This window comes from Oryctolagus cuniculus, chromosome 3, assembly GCF_964237555.1.
Source record: "Oryctolagus cuniculus chromosome 3, mOryCun1.1, whole genome shotgun sequence".
Taxonomy (NCBI): Eukaryota; Metazoa; Chordata; class Mammalia; order Lagomorpha; family Leporidae; genus Oryctolagus; species Oryctolagus cuniculus.
In genome coordinates this window covers 184,964,043-184,981,945 of record NC_091434.1, presented here as the reverse complement: position 1 = coordinate 184,981,945, position 17,903 = coordinate 184,964,043, and the positions used below count along the sequence as shown (strand labels likewise).

General features: G+C 59.6%; 1 protein-coding gene across 2 annotated transcripts in view; it reads right to left on the bottom strand.

Annotated features, from left to right (window-relative positions):
- KIAA1549 (KIAA1549 ortholog) overlaps window positions 1-15,518 on the bottom strand; it is a 150,082-nt gene extending 134,564 nt beyond the window's left edge. Inside the window, exon 1 of one of the 2 annotated variants that reach the window (XR_011387521.1) lies at window positions 15,295-15,518. Coding sequence is in view for 1 of the 2 variants with exons in the window: in XM_070071444.1 (XP_069927545.1) it covers window positions 15,295-15,418 (124 nt within the window). In the remaining variant the exon portion in view is untranslated. The remainder of the gene's footprint in view (window positions 1-15,294) is intronic. The other variant, XM_070071444.1, reaches the window with a different exon arrangement.
- Between the last annotated feature and the right edge of the window lie 2,385 nt (window positions 15,519-17,903).

Here is a 17,903-nt window from a genome sequence, read left to right as displayed (position 1 = left end):
ACGACGTCTCATACAACGTTTGGTCCATGGCAAACACTCTGTGATTCCTGGGGATTTTTTAAATTTTATTTATGTATGTTCATTGTATTTGACAAGCAGAGAGCCAGAAAGATCTTCCATTGGCTGATTGACTCCCCAAATGCCTGCTAGGCCAGGCGGAAGCCAGGATCACAGGACTCAATCTGGGTCCCACATGTGGGTGGCAGGGACCCAAGTACTAGAGCCACCATCTGCTGCTTCCCAGGTGTGTGTCAGCAGGAGGCTGCGCGGGAAGCAGCGGAGGCGGCACACAAGCCAGGCTCCCCTCCGACAGGCAGAGCAGGCTCCCCAAGCAGCGACGTGGCCGCTGCAGCCAACAGCTGCCCTCAAGGGCATTATCGTCTTCCCAGGCAGCCCTGAGACTGCTGCGGGAGAGAATGGAGAAGGGATTCCTCCCCTGTGCACGTGGCAAAGGCATAAAGGCTGATGACAGCCCCACGGGAGGGTGCAGCAACACCGGCACCCTGATTCACTGCTGGAGGGAATCCAGATCACTTCAGCCTTTCTAGAGAGCCAGCCGGCAGAGCAGAGCAGACGGTTATGTGCACGCTGCCCCATCCAGCAGTTCCATCTCTGGGAATTTTCCCCAAGGAAGTCATCAGAGAAGCGCACAAAGACGAACGCACGAAGATGCTCGAGGCAGGGTCCTCCCAACAACGGCAAAAGCTGAAAGCGGTACAAGCACCCAGCAGCAGGGCACGGTCCAGTGTGATACAGACCGGCCACGCAGCGAGCAGTACAAGCACCCGGCAGCAGGGCACGGTCCAGTGTGATACAGACCGGCCACGCAGCGAGCAGTACAAGCACCCAGCAGCAGGGCACGGTCCAGTGTGATACAGACCGGCCACGCAGCGAGCAGTACAAGCACCCGGCAGCAGGGCACAGTCCAGTGTGATACAGACCGGCCACGCAGCGAGCAGAGTCCCGACGTGAATGAGCTCCGACCACATCCAGATTCTGAGGGTGAAGCGCCAAACAACGCTCCAGAAGAGGACACTTGTGCTTTGTGTGTGTGTGCATGCGCGTGCTTACAAGCGTCAAAAACAGTCAGAAAGACACCGAAATCCCACAGCAGTGACCTCTGAGGACCAAGATCTGGGGTGACTTGTTTTCTTAATTATACCTCTTCTTCTTCTATTTCTTTCAACGTGCAACACCCTTTAAGCCTCATCATCCGAGCCTCAGATCCAAACCCCGCCGTGGCGCCCCACCCCCGCATGCTCTCCCCTCACATCTGAGCCTCCCACACCCCCGTGCCCTCTGCACTGCCGGGATATGCACCTCTTTCCTCCTTAAGGCCGCACTTGACCTGCTGGGAGCACTGTTCCCTCAGACCACTGAGCGGCTGGCCCTCATGCATCCTCCAAACCGTCAGCACCCTCGATGCGAGGAGAACTGTGTTGGAGTCCTGGCCCCTAGGACCCCAAAGTGTGCCCTTCCATGGGACAGGGTTACTGCAGATTTAAGTAGGTGAGATAAAGTCGCACTGAAGTAGGCGGATCCTTAATCCAACGGGACTGGCTTATAGAAGGGGGAAGTGGGCCAGACGCGTGTGCACACCCGAGAACGCCATGGGGCCTGGGCAGGTGTCTGGTGCGACAAGTTAAGCCACCCCAGAGCGCTGTGCCTGGGTTCAGGGACCACCTCTGCTCCCAACCCAGCTTCCTGCCAATGCACACCCCAGGAAGCACTTGGGTCCTTGCCAGCACGTGGGAGACCTGGATGGAGCTACTGGTTCCTGGCTGCAGCCTGGCTCACCCCAGCTGCTGCGGGCATTTAGGGAGTGGACCAGTACACGGATGATCTCGCTCTCTCGCTCTCCTTCTCTCGCTCTGTGTTTCAAATAAACAAATCAAGGTGTTTTTGTTTTTGTTTTTGTTTTTTTTGACAGGCAGAGTGGACAGTGAGAGAGAGAGACAGAGAGAAAGGTCTTCCTTTGCCGTTGGTTCACCCTCCAATGGCCACTGCGGCCGGGGCACCGTGCTGATCCGATGGCAGGAGCCAGGTACTTTTCCTGGTCTCCCATGGGGTGCAGGGCCCAAGCACCTGGGCCATCCTCCACTGCACTCCCTGGCCACAGCCGAGAGCTGGCTTGGAAGAGGGGCAACCGGGACAGAATCCGGTACCCCGACCGGGACTAGAGCCTGGTGTGCCGGCGCCGCAAGGCAGAGGATTAGCCTAGTGAGCCGCGGCGCCGGCCACAAATCAAGTTTTAAATACTGTAGCCAGGCTGCCGCAAGGCAAGAGCCACCAGCAGCTAGGAGGGAGGCCTGGAGTAAACAGACCCTTCCTCGGCGCCCTCCGAGGGAACACGGCCACGCTGACACCGTGATGGCCCCCGACTCCGGGACTACAGCCAGCACGCGTCTCTTGTTGAATCCACCCAGTCTGCAGTACTTGGCTACGGCAGTCCACACGAACTCACGCATCCACCTTCTCAGCAAGGCCTCCCGGCCACGCACAGGAAAATGCAATCCCTCAGCAGAGCTGAGGCACCCACCACCCAGCAGCACAGCGCACAGCCAGCTCTGCTCCCTGCGGGGTGGGCGCTGCCTGAACACACCAGCACTGAGCAAATCGCACGCAGTCTGGCCTGGCGGCCTTACGGGCCCCCGCGGGGACGGGGCAAAGGGAGGTACTTATGCTGATGCTGAGGGGGTCACCTGCTGCGGTGGCTAACACGCTGCCTGGGGCTCCTGCACCTCCCATCAGAGTGCACAGTTCGAGTCCCGTCCCTGCTCCTGACTCCAGCTTCCTGCTAATGCACACGGCTATGGCAGCAGGTGAAGGCCCAAGTGCTCGAGTCCCCGCCACCCGTCTGAGAGAAACATGAGGTCCAGGCTCGGGCTGCGCATGGCCCAGTGCTGGCTGCTGGAGGTCCAGGCTCGAGGGGCTGCACACGGCCCAGCGCCAGCTGCTGGAGGCGTCTGGGAAGTGAACCAGCAGATGTGAAACCCCGTCTGCCTCTGTCACTCTGCCTTTCAAGTAGATGAAATAAAACAGAATTAAAAAAAAAAAAAAAAAAAAAAAAAAAAGGTGGACTCCTATCTGATAAAAGCGGGGCCAAGCAGGCAGGTGTAGGAGGCGGCTGCCGCTGCTCGAGGTGGGGTTTGGAAAGCCGGATACCTGAGCAGAAGGGGAGTCAGGCACAGATGAAGTCTGAGATAAGAATGTCCGAGGCAGAGGGAACAGCACGTCCTAACGCACGCAGTGAGCACATCGTGTTCCTGATCAGGAAGAAACCAGGTCCCCATCCAGATCCGGCCTCTGCCGGCTGCACAAACGCCCCTCCGTCCCACCCTGTGACGTGGCTCAGCTGCCCTGGCTCCCAAGAAGCCCTGTGCGTGTGCCCCTGCCCTCACCAGACCACTGGGGCTCCCAACGCTGGGACCATGCAGCCTCGCTGTGCCACCAGCTAGTTCCCACCCCACCACAGTTTGTTTGTTTAAAGTCAGAGTTACACAGAGAGAGGAGAGGCAGAGAGAGAGAGAGAGAGAGAGAGAGAGAGAGAGAGAGAGAGACTGACTTCCATCGCTGGTTCACTCCCCAATCAGCCGCAACAGCCGGAGTTCCACCGATCCGAAGCCAGAGCCAGGAGCCTCCTCCGGGTCTCCCACATGGGTGCAGGGGCCCAAGGCCTTGGGCCATCGTCCATCGCTTTCCCAGGCCATAGCAGAGAGCTGGATTGGAAGTAGAGCAGCCAGGACTCAAACCAGTGACCATATGGGATGACGGCACTACAGGCAGCTCCACCCGCTACGCCGCGGGGCCAGCCCCAGCACAGTTGTTTTTTAAAGCAAGTTGGGGCCAGTGTCATGGCACAGCAGGTTAAGCCGCTGCCTGGTACACTGACATCCCATATAAGCATGGGTTCCACTCCTGGCTGCTCCACTTCCAACCCAGCTTCCTGCTGATGCTCCTGGGAAATCAGTGGAAGATGACTCCAAATCCTTGGACCCCTGTCACTCACACGGGAGACCTGGATGGAGTTCAAGGTCCCGGCTTCAACCTGGCCTGTCCCTGGCCATTGTGGCCATTTGGGTGCGTGAATCAGCAGGTGGAAGTCCAACCTTTCTCTCTGTCTCCATCTGTCCCTCTCTCTGTAACTCTGCCTTTCAAATAAATAAATAAATCGATTTTTAATTTTTTTTAAAGTGTGTTTAAGAAACAATGAAACCGGCGCCGCGGCTCAGTAGGCTAATCCTCCAGCTTGCGGCGCTGGCACACCGGGTTCTAGTCCCGGTCGGGGCACCGGATTCTGTCCCGGTTGCCCCTCTTCCAGGCCAGCTCTCTGCTGTGGCCCAGGAGTGCAGTGGAGGATGGCCCAAGTGCTTGGACCCTGTACCCCATGGGAGACCAGGAGAAGCACCTGGCTCCTGGCTTCGGATCAGCGCAGCGTGCCGGCCGCAGCTGCCATTGGAGGGTGAACCAACGGCAAAAGGAAACCCTTTCTCTCTGTCTCTCTCTCACTGTCCACTCTGCCTGTCAAAAAAAAAAAAAAAAAAAAAAAAAGAAACAATGAAAAGGAAGAAGGGGGCAGGGAGGGAGGGCAGGACACTTCTGGGCCACAGGCTCACAGTGGTAAGTGCTTCACGCTGGTGCGCACCACTCTCCTCACCCCTGCACTTTGCAAACCTGAAACTGCCCAGTAAGGAGCTCCCCGATGCCTCCCACAGCAGACCCTGCGGCCGCCTCCTACTTCCTGTCTGTGACTGCAGGGGCCCACACGGTACCAGTCCTTAACTCAGACAGCCCTCGAGCGTGGCTTCAGCGTGCTGCAGCATGCGTCAGGGTGTCCTCCTCAGGCCGACACGGCTCACCCACCCATCTGTGCAGACTACATACAGGGGCTTCATGTAACGGCCCACGCAGCACCTGTCCTTAACTCAGACAGCCCTCGAGCGTGGCTTCAGCGTGCTGCAGCATACGTCAGGGTGTCCTCCTCAGGCTGACACGGCTCACCCATCCATCTGAGCAGACTACATACAGGGGCTTCATGTAACGGCCCACGCGCTCCCTGTCCATAACTCACACAGCCCTCCAGCGTGGCTTCTGTAGGCCATAGCACGCGTCAGGGTGTCTCCTCCTCCTCAGGCCGACACGGCTCACCCATCCGTCTGTGCAGACTACCTGCAGGTGCCTGTCTAAGCCCTGGTGGGCGGCCCTGTCTCCTGTGACAAGATCGGCCCTGGCACATCCCTCACCCTGCTGGCTCCTGGCCCCATTCTTCCCAGCCCACTTGGATTTTAACAAATCAATGACTTCCCACTAATTAGGCAACAACCAAAAATTCTGAAATGCACCCAGCCTGGTGAGAAGCGGCCTAGGCCAGTGTGCACTGAGGCACCTGGAGGCGGTAAAAGGTGGGGCCTGAGCATGTGAACTTGCACAAGGCCTGGGGCCCACACTGGGAGGAGCCACCACAACCCCCACGCACCTGTCTGGGGGGGCTGTGCCCGGGGCCCTCACAGCTGCTGGGAAAGGTGGTTGTTTTGCGGGAGGCTCCCCCAGCAGTGTTTACCCAGCAGTTCAGGGCAGCCCTCCAGACTGGCTGGCTCCAAAGTTAATCCCAGCACCCCAAACGCTCAGTGACGAAGGCTTCCTTCCACAGGCCCAAACAGCAGACGAGGGAACAACGCGGCCAGGTGGGTTCCCGAATGCCTCCGCAGCCTTGCACACCCGGCTGAGCACCGGGAGCCGGGCCCATCCGAGCATCGCCGCCTTCCACGAGCCAGGAGCCCTGTCGCCTGCTCACTTCCCACCCAGAGCCTCTGCCTGCTCCCAAGACTGGCCCTCTGGCGGCCTGGCCTGCCTTCACTCTCCTCCGGAAACCACCGCATTTTCTCAGACCGCCAGTGCCTTCCTCACCTGCCCCTCCACCGACACCCCACACCCGCCGGTGCACCTGTCCCCAGAACCAGCTCCCTTTCTCCCTTGCGCCCCACCCCCAACCCGAGACTTCACCGGGGGTCCCTCGTCCTCCCCTCCCAGCGATACCTGTCTCCTCCCACCCCGCCGCATACCGGCTTATTCCTACTTCCTCACCCGTGCAGGAGGCCTGTACCTCACCACGCCCCTCGCCATCCCCTCACTGAACAAACACGGCCCGTCCAGAGCAGCCGGCATCGGGCCTTGGAGGGGCTGGGGCTGGGGCTTGGCCCGGCCCCGCCAGCTGCCGAGGGACAGGGCAGGGCTTTCACGGCACAAAGACCTTGCTGGCCCCTTGCAGCACCTACGCTGTGCAAGTTCTGCACCTACTGTGTCCCTTTCCTCAGACCCCCGCACCCTGCCCCAAACCTGGGACTGAGCACAGGCCTTGCTCTGGCCTGGAGTATGACGAAAACCAGGGAGCCACCAGGCTCTCGAGCAAGACCCGCTGAAGGCGGAAGACAAACTGACCAGAGCAAGAACACGGGTGGAGGCCAACCCAGACATCGGGAGAGGAGACGGTGGCAGCCTGGCAAGGACAGCGGCAGTGGTGACGGCACAGAAAGTGGGCACACCCCAGGGAACGCCCCTCCTCTCACGCCACTCCAGCCACCCACGACCTGGTGCCAAGCTCCCAGGAAGTGTAGAGATTATTCACCCAAAAGCCCTCACTCACACTCAGCAACCGGCGCGTGCCTGCCGCCTACCCTAGGGAGCCAGCCACCTCGGAAACCTTGAACCCCAGTGACCGGTGCACCCAGTGCTGCCCCGCCTGCTTCCTAAGGCACCAGACCCCCCTCCCTCCCAGCCTCTCCCGCTGCGCCACACCCTGTTCACTTCCTGCCCGCCCAGCCAGCCTCCACACTGCCGCTCCAGGCCACCTCTGGCTCCCTCCACTCCGCCCGGCTCTGCCAGATGTCAGATGTTGCATGACAAACACCTGGCATGCGCCTGGCACGCACAGAGCCTGCACCACTCAGACTTCACTCCCACCCATCAGTCTCCGGCAGCGCCTTCACCCAACCCTTCGTACAGGGGCCTGTCTGCCCACACGAACCGCCCCATTTTGGTCAGTTATCCACCTGTCACTTCTACTCTCCCTCAATTTCCCAACTACCATTTCTGCATGCTTTCTTGATCAAGTCTATAACATGCTCTTATAATGCCCATCAGTGCCACACCACCGCCAGATTACCGGGATAACTCAAACCTAACCTAAGGGCCACTCAACACAGCAGAGGAGCAGCACTGCCAAGAACAGGCCACACACAGAGGCCAACACGTGGGTGACAAATACCACAGAGTCAGTAATCACCAGGGAGACATAGACCTGAGGCCACGGACTCCACCTCTCACCCCCATGGCTTATCCCCCCCCCCCGCTCACTCTCCCCCCCACTGCTCACTCTCCCCCACTGCTCACTCTCCTCCCCCACTGCTCACTCTCCCCCACTGCTCACTTTCCTCCCCCACTGCTCACCCCCCCACAGCTCACTCTCCCCCTACTGCTCACTCTCCCCCCACAGCTCACTCTCCCCCCACAGCTCACTCTCCCCCACCGCTCACTCTCACCCCCCACTGCTCACTCTCCCCCCCACAGCTCACTCTCCCCCCCACTGCTCACTCTCCCCCCACCGCTCACTCTCCTCCCTCACTGCTCACTCTCCCCCACTGCTCACTCTCCCCCCACCGCTCACTCTCCCCCACTGCTCACTCTCCCCCCACTGCTGACTCCCCCCCACCGCTCACTCTCCCCCCACCGCTCACTCTCCCCCCCACCGCTCACTCTCCCCCACTGCTCACTCTCCCCCCACTGCTCACTCTCCCACCACTGCTCACGCTCCCCCCACTGCTCACTCTCCCCCCACTGCTCACTCTCCCCCCACTGCTCACGCTCCCCCCAACTGCTCACTCTCCCCCCCACTGCTCACTCTCCCCCCACTGCTCACTCTCCCCCACTGCTCACTCTCCCTCCCCCACTGCTCACTCTCCCCCACTGCTCACTCTCCCTCCCCCACTGCTCACTCTCCCCCACTGCTCACACTCCCCCACTGCTCACTCTCCCGCCACTGCTCACTCTCCCCCACTGCTCACTCTCCCCCCACTGCTCACTCTCCCTCCCCACTGCTCACTCTCCCCCCACTGCTCACTCTCCCCCCACTGCTCACTCTCCCGCCACTGCTCACACTCCCCCACTGCTCACTCTCCCGCCACTGCTCACTCTCCCCCACTGCTCACTCTCCCCCCACTGCTCACTCTCCCCCCCAACTGCTCACTCTCCCCCCACTGCTCACTCTCCCCCCAACTGCTCACTCTCCCTCCCCACTGCTCACTCTCCCCCCACTGCTCACTCTCACCCCCCACTGCTCACTCTCCCCCCACTGCTCACTCTCCCCCCCCTACTGCTCACTCTCACCCCCCACTGCTCTCACCCCCCACTGCTCACTCTCACCCCCCACTGCTCACTCTCATCCCTCATAAGTGTCACATTGGGGACAAGAGACTCCCCGTCAGCCATTACATGATACCCACAGGCGATGACGAAGCCCATGGCACCCCACAGGTGTATAGAACTGTTACTCATTGATTAAAGAATTGATACTTTTTAAAAATCTAAAATAATAACCACCTCACACCTGTAAGAAAGGCTTTTACAATAAGACTGCAGCAGAGTCCTGGGGCAGCCGCTGTGCATGCTGGGCCTTGGGCAAGCCGGAGAGGGGGGCAGGGCAGGAGCGTCCTGATGGGGGGCACTTGGGAGGGACAAGGGTGCTCAGCACAGCAGCAGCAGCAGCTCACCTGGCGACGTGGCTGCATCTCAGTATTTTCCTAACCGGCCAACCGCTGACAAGGAATCCAGTTATGAACCTGGGACGTCTGGAGAACCAGCTATCCCGACGGTGCCTGGGGACGGAGCAGGCTGCTGGACACGACGCACACAGCTCTGCTCCCAGAGGCGGGTGCACCTGCAGGTCTCCCGGGACCTGGATTAGCTCCAGAGTTAGCCCCGGCTGCCCGGGCCCCAGTGTTCCCCCAGGACTCACTCCCGCGAGGCTGGATCGGGAGGCAGCTCCTCCTGGCCCGGGGCCTCTCAACTTCCAGCTGTGCGTGTGCGATCACCAGGCACTCCTGCTCAGTGCAGACTCTGACTGACAAGGCTGGGAAGGGCCTGGGATTCTGCATTTTCTTTTTTTTATTTTTTCAAGATTTTATTTGATGTATTTGAAAGAGTTACAGAGAGAGGTAGAGAGGTAGAGGGAGAGAGAGAGAGAGAGATCGATCGATCCTCCATCCTCTGGTTCCCTCCCCAGAGAGCCACAACCGCCAGAGCTGTGCCGATCCCAAGCCAGGAGTGCAAGGCCGTCTTCTGCTGTTTCCCAGGTGCTTCAGCAGGGAGCTGGACCGGCAGCAGAGCAGAGCAGCCGGGACTTGAAGCGGCACCCGCAAGCGATGAGCACACACCTGCTGCAGGCAGGACCTTACCCCACCGCAGACAAGGAGATGAGAACAAAGGACAGCAAAGGGTGTGTCCTGCACGTGAGCACAGGAGGGAAACAGAGGGAGTTGTGGTTTTTGTTGTGTTTTGTTTTGAAGAACAACTGGATGCACTGGGCAGAGTAAGCTGCCCTCGGCAGGTCACTGCTCTAGAACCTCCACCAGGCAAAGGAAAAGTCACAAAAACCCAGCAGAGACGGGACCTTTGCTGCCAGTAAGTGTGTTCCAAGGCATCCGAGGTGTGGGCCTGAAATACAGCTAAGACGGAACTCACCGCTGATCTCACGAACCTGTGCTTGCCCTGAAAGGAGGCTCAGGACAAGGGAGCCTGTCCCAGGCCCCTGGAAGTCCTGGCAGAAATGCGCAGAGCCAGGTGTCGGCACCCCGCCCCGCCCTGTTCCCCACCCCCACCCCCACCCCCACCCCCACCACTCCACAAGCCCCGCAGCCCCCGCTCAAGACAGAGATCCCAGCCGGGATGAAAGGCAGGCGGCTGCAGCTTAGAAAGCCAGGGGACCAGTGAGGACACAGACCTTCTCTCCAGGAAAGCCAACCTGGCGTGATCGCAAGACAGCAATTAGCTGCCTCCGCCGCCCAGGGCACGCTAGGTCCCCAGGGGCTTCTAACAACTCCCCAGCTGGGGTCTGTGCAGGCTTAAGTGAGCATTTCCTGACAGGGACTCTCGCAGCTGCTCCCAAAGGCCAGGAGTGAGGATTTCAAAATGCTGCCCTCTGTGCCCTTTCACTCCCAGCCAAAGAACATCCTGCAAATCAAAACTATTTTTTATTTGTTTGAGAGAGAGACAGCTCCCATGCACGGGTTCACTTCCCAAATGCCCACGAAGGCTGGGCCGGGCCAAGGCTGAAGTCTGCGCCAGAAGCTCACTCCTGGACTCCCTCTGGGTGGCAGGGACCCGGTGGCTAGAACAGCAGTGCTGCCTCCCAGGATGCACAGCAGCAGGAACCTGGAGCAGCTACTGGGGCAGGTTCGGACCCCCGGGCCAAGTGCCCACCCCCAGAGTCCCACGAATGAAGCGGAGGCTGGGCAGCCAGCAACCATGCTTGCAACACATTTATCCAGGTCTTTGTTAACAGGATGCTCAGTCAGTCACAAAGCAAAACAAATATTCATCCCAAAATGACCAGTAATGAAAGAGCACATTGAGAAAGATAAGAATGGAACATGCCAGAAGCACAAATGCAAGGGAAGACTTCAGAGAACAGAACAGCAGATTTGCTAATCAAAGCAACGTAGACTTCTGCATTCCAGCACTGCACACAAAGCCAAGGGGAATCCCCTGGGAGCACGGGCACGAGAAGGATGGGGAATGGTCGTTGGCCTTCTAATGCACATGATAGGTAAGTATGTACATGCCACAGCACACACATGGACAAAGAGAGAATTCACAGCACACAAAGTAAGAAACAACAAAGTCAACTCTAAAGTAATTTAAAAAGTGCAAATCAAAACTATGTTACAGAGGCCGGCACAGTGGCATAGCGGATAACTCCACCACCTTGAGTGTTGGTTGCTCCACTTCCAATCCAGCTCCCTGCAAATATGCCTGGGAAAGCAGTGGAAGATGGCCCAAGCCCTTGGGCCCCTGCACCCACGTGGGAGACCCCGAAGAAACTCCTGGCTCCTGGGTTCCGATCAGCCCATCTCTGGCCATTGCAGCCATCTGGGGAGTGAACCAGGGATGGAAGGTATCTCTCTCTCTATCTTTCCTTCTAACTCTGCCTTTCAAATAAATAAAAAATCATTTTTTAAAAATGTTACAAATTCATTTAACAAGAGTTTTTTTAAATAATATTCATGGAAGATAACCTCATAAAGGTCAAGGGTTTCCTTCAACACCACAACTTCCACAGATTTGCTTCTCTCAGCAAGCACACTGAGCACTCCCCTACCAGGCACCCAGCACTGAACAAGCAAGCAGGAATCCAGCCATGGGCCTTACATTTCATCACAATCCAATCCTCCTTCCTCAAATACGTTCTTCTTAAAAAAAAAAAAAAAAAATCCCAAAGCAGTAGAAGACGCCCAAGTCCTTAGGACCCTGCACCCACGTGGTGTGGGAGACCCGGAAGAAGCTCCTGGCTCCTGGCTTTGGATCAGCTTAGCTCCAGCCATTGCAGCCATTTATTTGGGGAGTGAACCAGCAGATGAAAGACCTCTCTCTCTGTCTTGGCCTCTCTCTGTAACTTTATCATTCAAATAAATTAAAATAAATATTTAAAAAAAAAACCACACGGCCGGCACCGTGGCTCACTTGGCTAATCCTCCGCCTGCAGCGCCGGCACCCCGGGTTCTAGTCCTGGTCGGGGCGCCGGATTCTGTCCTGGTTGCTCCTCTTCCAGTCCAGCTCTCTGCTGTGGCCCAGGAGTGCGGTGGAGGATGGCCCAAGTGCTTGGGCCCTGCACCCCATGGGAGACCAGGAGAAGCTCCTGGCTCCTGGCTTCAGATCAGCATAGCACTGGCCATAGCGGCCATTGAAGGGTGAACCAACAGAAGGAAGACCTTTCTCTCTGTCTCTCTTACTGTCTAACTCTGCCTGTCAAAAAAAAAAAAAAAATCCCACACACAGAAAGAAGACAAAGCCTCATCCACAAAGCTAATCATCATAGCTTATTTATAGCAGCCAAAAGAGCTAGAAATAAAAGAATAATTAAATAGTTTGTTAGGATAGAAAACTGTCTTTAATAATATTTAATGCATAAAGAAATGTTTAAGTTACATATCTAGTAAAAAGCAGTAAATACTACTGTGCATATAATCTGATAAGCTTTTTCATTTCTAATCTCAACAACAAAGAGACAAAACCCTTATCGCCAGGCTGTGGGACTACAGGTGAATTTCCAAATTCTCTGCAAAGCTCTGTTTCCTAAGATATACCTCTGAGCCAGGTGAAGGGACACGGTTCTCTCCTTTAAAAAAAAAATTTTTGGTTTTGTTTATTTGAAAGAGTTATGGGGGGGGTGTCTTCCACCCCCCAAATGGCTGCACGGCTGGAGCTGAGCCTATCCAAAGCCAGGAGCTTCTTCCTAGTCTCCCACATGGGTGCAGGGGCCCAAGGACTTAGGCCATCTTTCGTTGCTCTCCCCAGGCACATTAGCAGGGAGCGGGACCGGAAGCGGAGCAGTCGGTACTGGAACCAGCGCCCACCTGGTATGCTGACGCCGAAGGCTGGGGCTTTAACCAGCTGTGCCGCAGCCCCAGCCCCGGGTTCTTTCCTTCTACCCTGTGGGCAGCCGATCTCCTAAAGCACTGTGTTCAAAAGTGAGTCCAAGTACCACAAGTCGTTCCCACACAGTGCACGGTCAACACCAAACTTAAAAAATGGTTTTAAAAACACACACTTAAAAATGCCAAAAGAAATAGGAATAGACAGGAAACCAATACAGCATAGAAACCTAACTACAGGCTGCAATAAGGGGACCACCTGGCAGGTGGGCTCTATTACGGGAAGCTGAGGAGAAAGGGTGGAGACAGTGTTCAGACAGCCCGAGGGCACCTGGCCTCACCTGGGAAACCCAGCCCGGGCCAACGCGCCATCTTTGACTAGCACTGCTTCCTCTGCACTCCTCAGTGAGAGGCAGAGAGAGCAGCTCCCTGCCGCTGTTTTCACTCCCCGGGCACCTGCAATGGCTGGGGCTGGGCAGGACCAAAGCCAGGGATTAGGAACCATGTGTGTAGCAGGTGCAGGAGCGCAACCCCTTGAACCGGCACCTGCTGCCTCCCAGGGTGCCCATCACCAAGGAACTGGAATCAGGGTTGCGGCTGCAACTTGAGCCCAGGCACTCTGACACGGGACGCAGGCATCCCACGCAGTGTCTGCACTGCTAGGCCAAACACGCCCACCCCACTGCTCACCAGCATGGCAGAGTTTGGCAAAGCCCCCTCCACTCCCCACTCCTCCGGTGAAAATTCAACACTCAGGCGGAGGGGCAAGCGGGCTCGGGGGCACAGAGAGCCCACGTGGGCCGAACAACTGAAATGCAACCCCTTTCCAGGATCCACAGCCACGATGCAGGCACCGGCACCCCACGGGCGGCCCGGCCACCTCCACAGCCTCCTCCGCCCAGGGCCTCCACCTGCTGCAGCCACGGCCCTGAGCACAGGGGTCTTGGCCTCCACCTCTCCACTCCTGGTCGCTGCACCCAGCCTCAGAAGGAGCTGGGCAAACCCCAGCAGCCCAGCACGCAAATTAGGGAGCCGATGAAATCTCACTCCCATTATGTCAGCTCCAGGAGGAGGAGGGACACAGCGGTGCCTTCACCCCTGCCGTGGACATGCGGGCTGGGGTGGGGGACACAGGCACGTTGGGCAGCAGTAGCACCGACAGCTCCACCCTTCGTTTCAAAGGTATCAACAGAAGAATTTACTTTCTCCACGACCCCTTTACCCTCTCCCGATGGCCACCTTCCGGCGGGGAAGGTGTCAGGGACGGAGTCTGGAGGGAGCCGAAGCAAGCTCGACTCCTGAGGCCTCAGTCTCCACACCTGTGAAATAGGGCAGCAGCACCCGACTCAGGAGGCCGCGGGATCACGTGTATAGCACGAGGCACCGGGCACACGGAAGCACGCGTGACCGCTGCGTCCACACAGGTGAATCCCGCGGCATCGGGTGCGCTTTCTTTGTTGACCAAAGCCAAGAGCATCCTGCAAGATGACTTCGTCTCCGGGGCTGGACCTCGGGCGCTGCGGGGGCGAAGCGAGCACCCCGCGGGGCTCCTGCGGGAAAGCTGGGAGGAGCCTCCAGGTGCGCTCCGTCCAAGGCCAGGGGCAGAGGGCCACTCCTCCGCTTCAGTGTCCTCGTTGACCAAGGAGGGGCCCCAGTCCACGATTCCTGAGGTCCTTCCGGTGCTCCCACGGTACAACCCCTAGGTGGCACCGGTTAGAATTCCGACGGCCAGCTCCTGGGGACCCCTTCCAAGGCCACTTGGCGGCCCCTGGCCCTGCTTCCCGCAGCCCTCTGGGCTCTCGGGCTCTGCTCGGTGCACACTCGCTCTCCACCCCACCTTGCCTCTGCTGCCTCCACAGTGGTCATGCGTGTGTGAGCGCCGGGGCAGCCCCCGCCTGCACTGTGTCGGCCCAGAGTGCACAAATCCGCATTTCAGAGAAGCAGGACGAATTAAATCATTTCCTCAACAACACAACCCACCCACAGCCTCTGCACAAAACCGTGCCTCTTCATGCCGCGCGGAGGAGCAGGGAGCAGCCACCGAACCGCATCCGAGACCAAGGCAACCCTTACTCCTTTCAAGCCTGACACAAGAATCAAAATATTGTCACACTCCATCGTTCTGAGAACGCCTTTGCAGAAGTGACACCGTTAGCCGGCCGCGTCCCTGCAAAGACCCGTGGCCGGGGCGCTTCCCCAGAGATGGTCCTGAACGTTCTTTGTGTCCTGGTGCACTGGGGGACCCCGGCGAGGCCCACGCACGCCCGCGGGGGCCACACCGCCGGAAAGCACACGCCCCCAGCGGACCCTCGCGCCGACAATACAGTGCTCCAAAGCCTTCGCTAAGCCACAGCCAGACAGCCATGCACAATGACCAGCCCGGCGCCTGCATCTCGCAGGGCGAGGGCGCGCGCTGAGGAGCGGCCCCAGACCCGCCCCGGGCTCCCTCACCCTCGGCGGCTGTGCAGCCCCTCGGCGGGACCGGCCACGGTCCGCCGCGCCTGCATTCGCTGGGCCCAGGAAGAACCGGGACGCATCTCCAGAAAGCAGGGCGAGGGAGCCGTGCAGAATAAAAGAAGATGGGCGGGGAACGCCAAGGTTTCGAAAATATCAGCCACAGAGGCGCAGACAGGGTCGCGGCGGGGCTTACCTGGGGCGCACGAGGCAGGCCGGGCCAGCAGCAGCAGCCAGAGGCCGGGCAGCAGCAGCCCCGGGCGGCGGCGGCCGCTCGGCCCCGGCAACAGCGCGGCCCCGGCGCGGGGCTCCCCCTCCATGGCCGCGCCTCGGCGTCGGCGCCGCGCCCCCGGCACTCCCGGCCGGCGCCCCGGCCCGGCCTCGCGGCTCGGCGCTCGCAGGCCCGGCAGGGGCGGCCGCTGCGGCTGCGGCGGGGACGGGGCGCCGCGCACCGGCGCGGAGCGAGGCCGGCGAGGCGGGGGCGGGCCGGGGGCCGGAACCGCGGACAGGGGCCGCCAGCCGCACGCCGGCCTCGCCGCTCCGCCCCCTCGGAGCCTCGGAGCCGCTGCCCGGCAACGCGCGGGCCGGGGCGCGGGGAGGCGAGCACCACCTCCCGGCCGGCCGGGCGCCTGCCTGCGGGCGGCCCAGGAGTGGCCGGGCCCAGCCCTCCCCCAAGACCCGCCTCCCGAGTGCGGGCGCGGGGAGACGCGGGAGGCCTGGGCCCGGCGCGCAGCCGGAGCCGGGCGGCCCCTGCGCGTGCCCCGTGCAGGCCGACCAGGCGGGGTCGGCGCCGGGAAGGCGGGCGGCAGGTGTGAGTGAAGCGCCGGGGGAGCCGAGGGGACAAAGCCCCCGCGCAGAGAGCCCCGCGAGCGGTGCGGGGGCGAGGAGGCGCGCGCGCAGCCCGCGCGGTCCGGGCTCCCGTCGAGGCCCGGCCCCCGCGCCGGGTCCCGGGGAAGCCTCGGGGCGCTGTGGGCCCGAGGCCTGCAGAGGGCGGCCGCTGAGCGGAACTGAGGCCCGGCTGCAGAGACCCCCGCCGGGCCGGGCGGCCGTCGGAGGGACGTTGGAGGCGGGGACGCGGAGGGAGAGGTAGGGTAGGTGCCCAGTGTGTGCCGGGCGTCCACCTCTGAAGACCGGGCGGCGCCGAGGCGGGAGTGGCAGCTCTGGGGGCTGCGTCTCCTTGGAGGGCTTGCACCAGCCAGGGCGCCAGCGGTGTGTGCACAGGACCTCTCCCTGCTGGAAGCCGCGGCCCGCGGTGGGCGACGTGGGGCCTCGGCGAGCTTCTTCCTCGGGCTAACACTGTCAGAGCCCAGGAGCACGGAGTGGAGGCTAAAGGTGGCTCTCAGGGGTGACCCACTTCTTTTTTAATTTCCTCCTGCCTATTATGGTCTCTTCAAAAAAATGTTTATTTGAGAGGCAGACTTAGAGAGGGACAAACCCCTGGTTCACTCCCCAGACGCCTGCTGATGCTGAGCCGGGACCCCATCCTGTCAGTCCCGTGGAGGGCGGAGGGCAGGTGCCGGAGCCTCCAGGCTGTGCCTGAGCTGGAGCCGGCTCAAGCGGAGGCGGGACTTGAACCCAGGCAGTCTGATCGGGACGCAGGCTACGCAAACAGCAGTGTCCCTGCTGCCCCCAACACCCGCCCGCATGTCTGCCGATCTAATTTGTTGCTATTGTGCCGCATCATAAGCAGCCCCTGGTCTTACAAGTTGCTCCTTCCTCTCTCCCACAAAAAACCAAGGTGTTTCGTACCAAATCTCCAGCGCCCACACCCAAGGAAGCGTGTTAGTGGAGTCTGCTTGTCCCAGGGCCCGGCCTGCGCGCTGGCTGCGGGGGCTCCTCCCACCACAGACTGCTCTGGGGGTGATTCCCGTCCCGCTGTGTTTTGAGTTTATCCTTTGCCTCCTCCACTAAACCAACATGAAGTTTAAATATGACGTCATCTGCCTAGCGTTTCCCCTGCGCCAGTGAGCCCTCATTATGGCTCATGAGCTCACCTACAGCATCGGTGCCCCAGAGAAGAGCGTCAGTGGTTTTTTTTGTTTTTTTGTTTTTTTTCACAAGGCAGGGGACAGAGCTACAGAGAGGCCGAGGCAGAGGGAGAGAGGTTTCCATCCGCTGGTTCACTCCCCAGATGGCTGCAACAGCCGGAGCTGGGCCAATCCACCACCAAGAGCAGGAAGCTTCTTCCTGGTCTTCCACACAGGCGCAGGGGCCCAGGGACTTGTGCCATCTTCCACTGTTTTCCCAGGCCATTAGAAGGGAGCTAGCTGGAGCAGAAGTGGAGCTGCCAGGACTCGAACCAGCGCCCATAGGTGGTGGCTTTACCCACAAACCACAGCGCTGGCCCCAGAGCTTCAGTCTCTCACGGTTGGCCCCACCTCCAGGAAGCCCCCACCTCTGCTAGACCCCAGGTGTCCCGGGAGGGAGAGTCTTGCACCTTGCTCAGCCAACTCAAGGACAAGGAAGCACTGGCCCCACTGGTGAGAAGGGGTGGCATCAGTTGGAAAAAAAATCACAGTTATTTAAACAGATTTATTTATTTATTCATTCACTTATTTTTGAAAGAGACAGTTGTAGACAGAGAGAGGGAGAGATAGAGAGAGGATCTATCCACCCACTGGTTCACTCCCCAAATGGCCGAAACAGCAGGAGCTGAGCCGATCTGAAGCCAGGAGCTTCTTCCGGGTCTCCCACGTGGGTGCAGGGGCCCAAGCACTTGGGCCATCTTCTACTCTTTCCCAGGCCACAGCAGAGAGCTGGATCCATATGGGATGCTGGTGCTGCAGGCGTCAGCCTAGCCCGTTA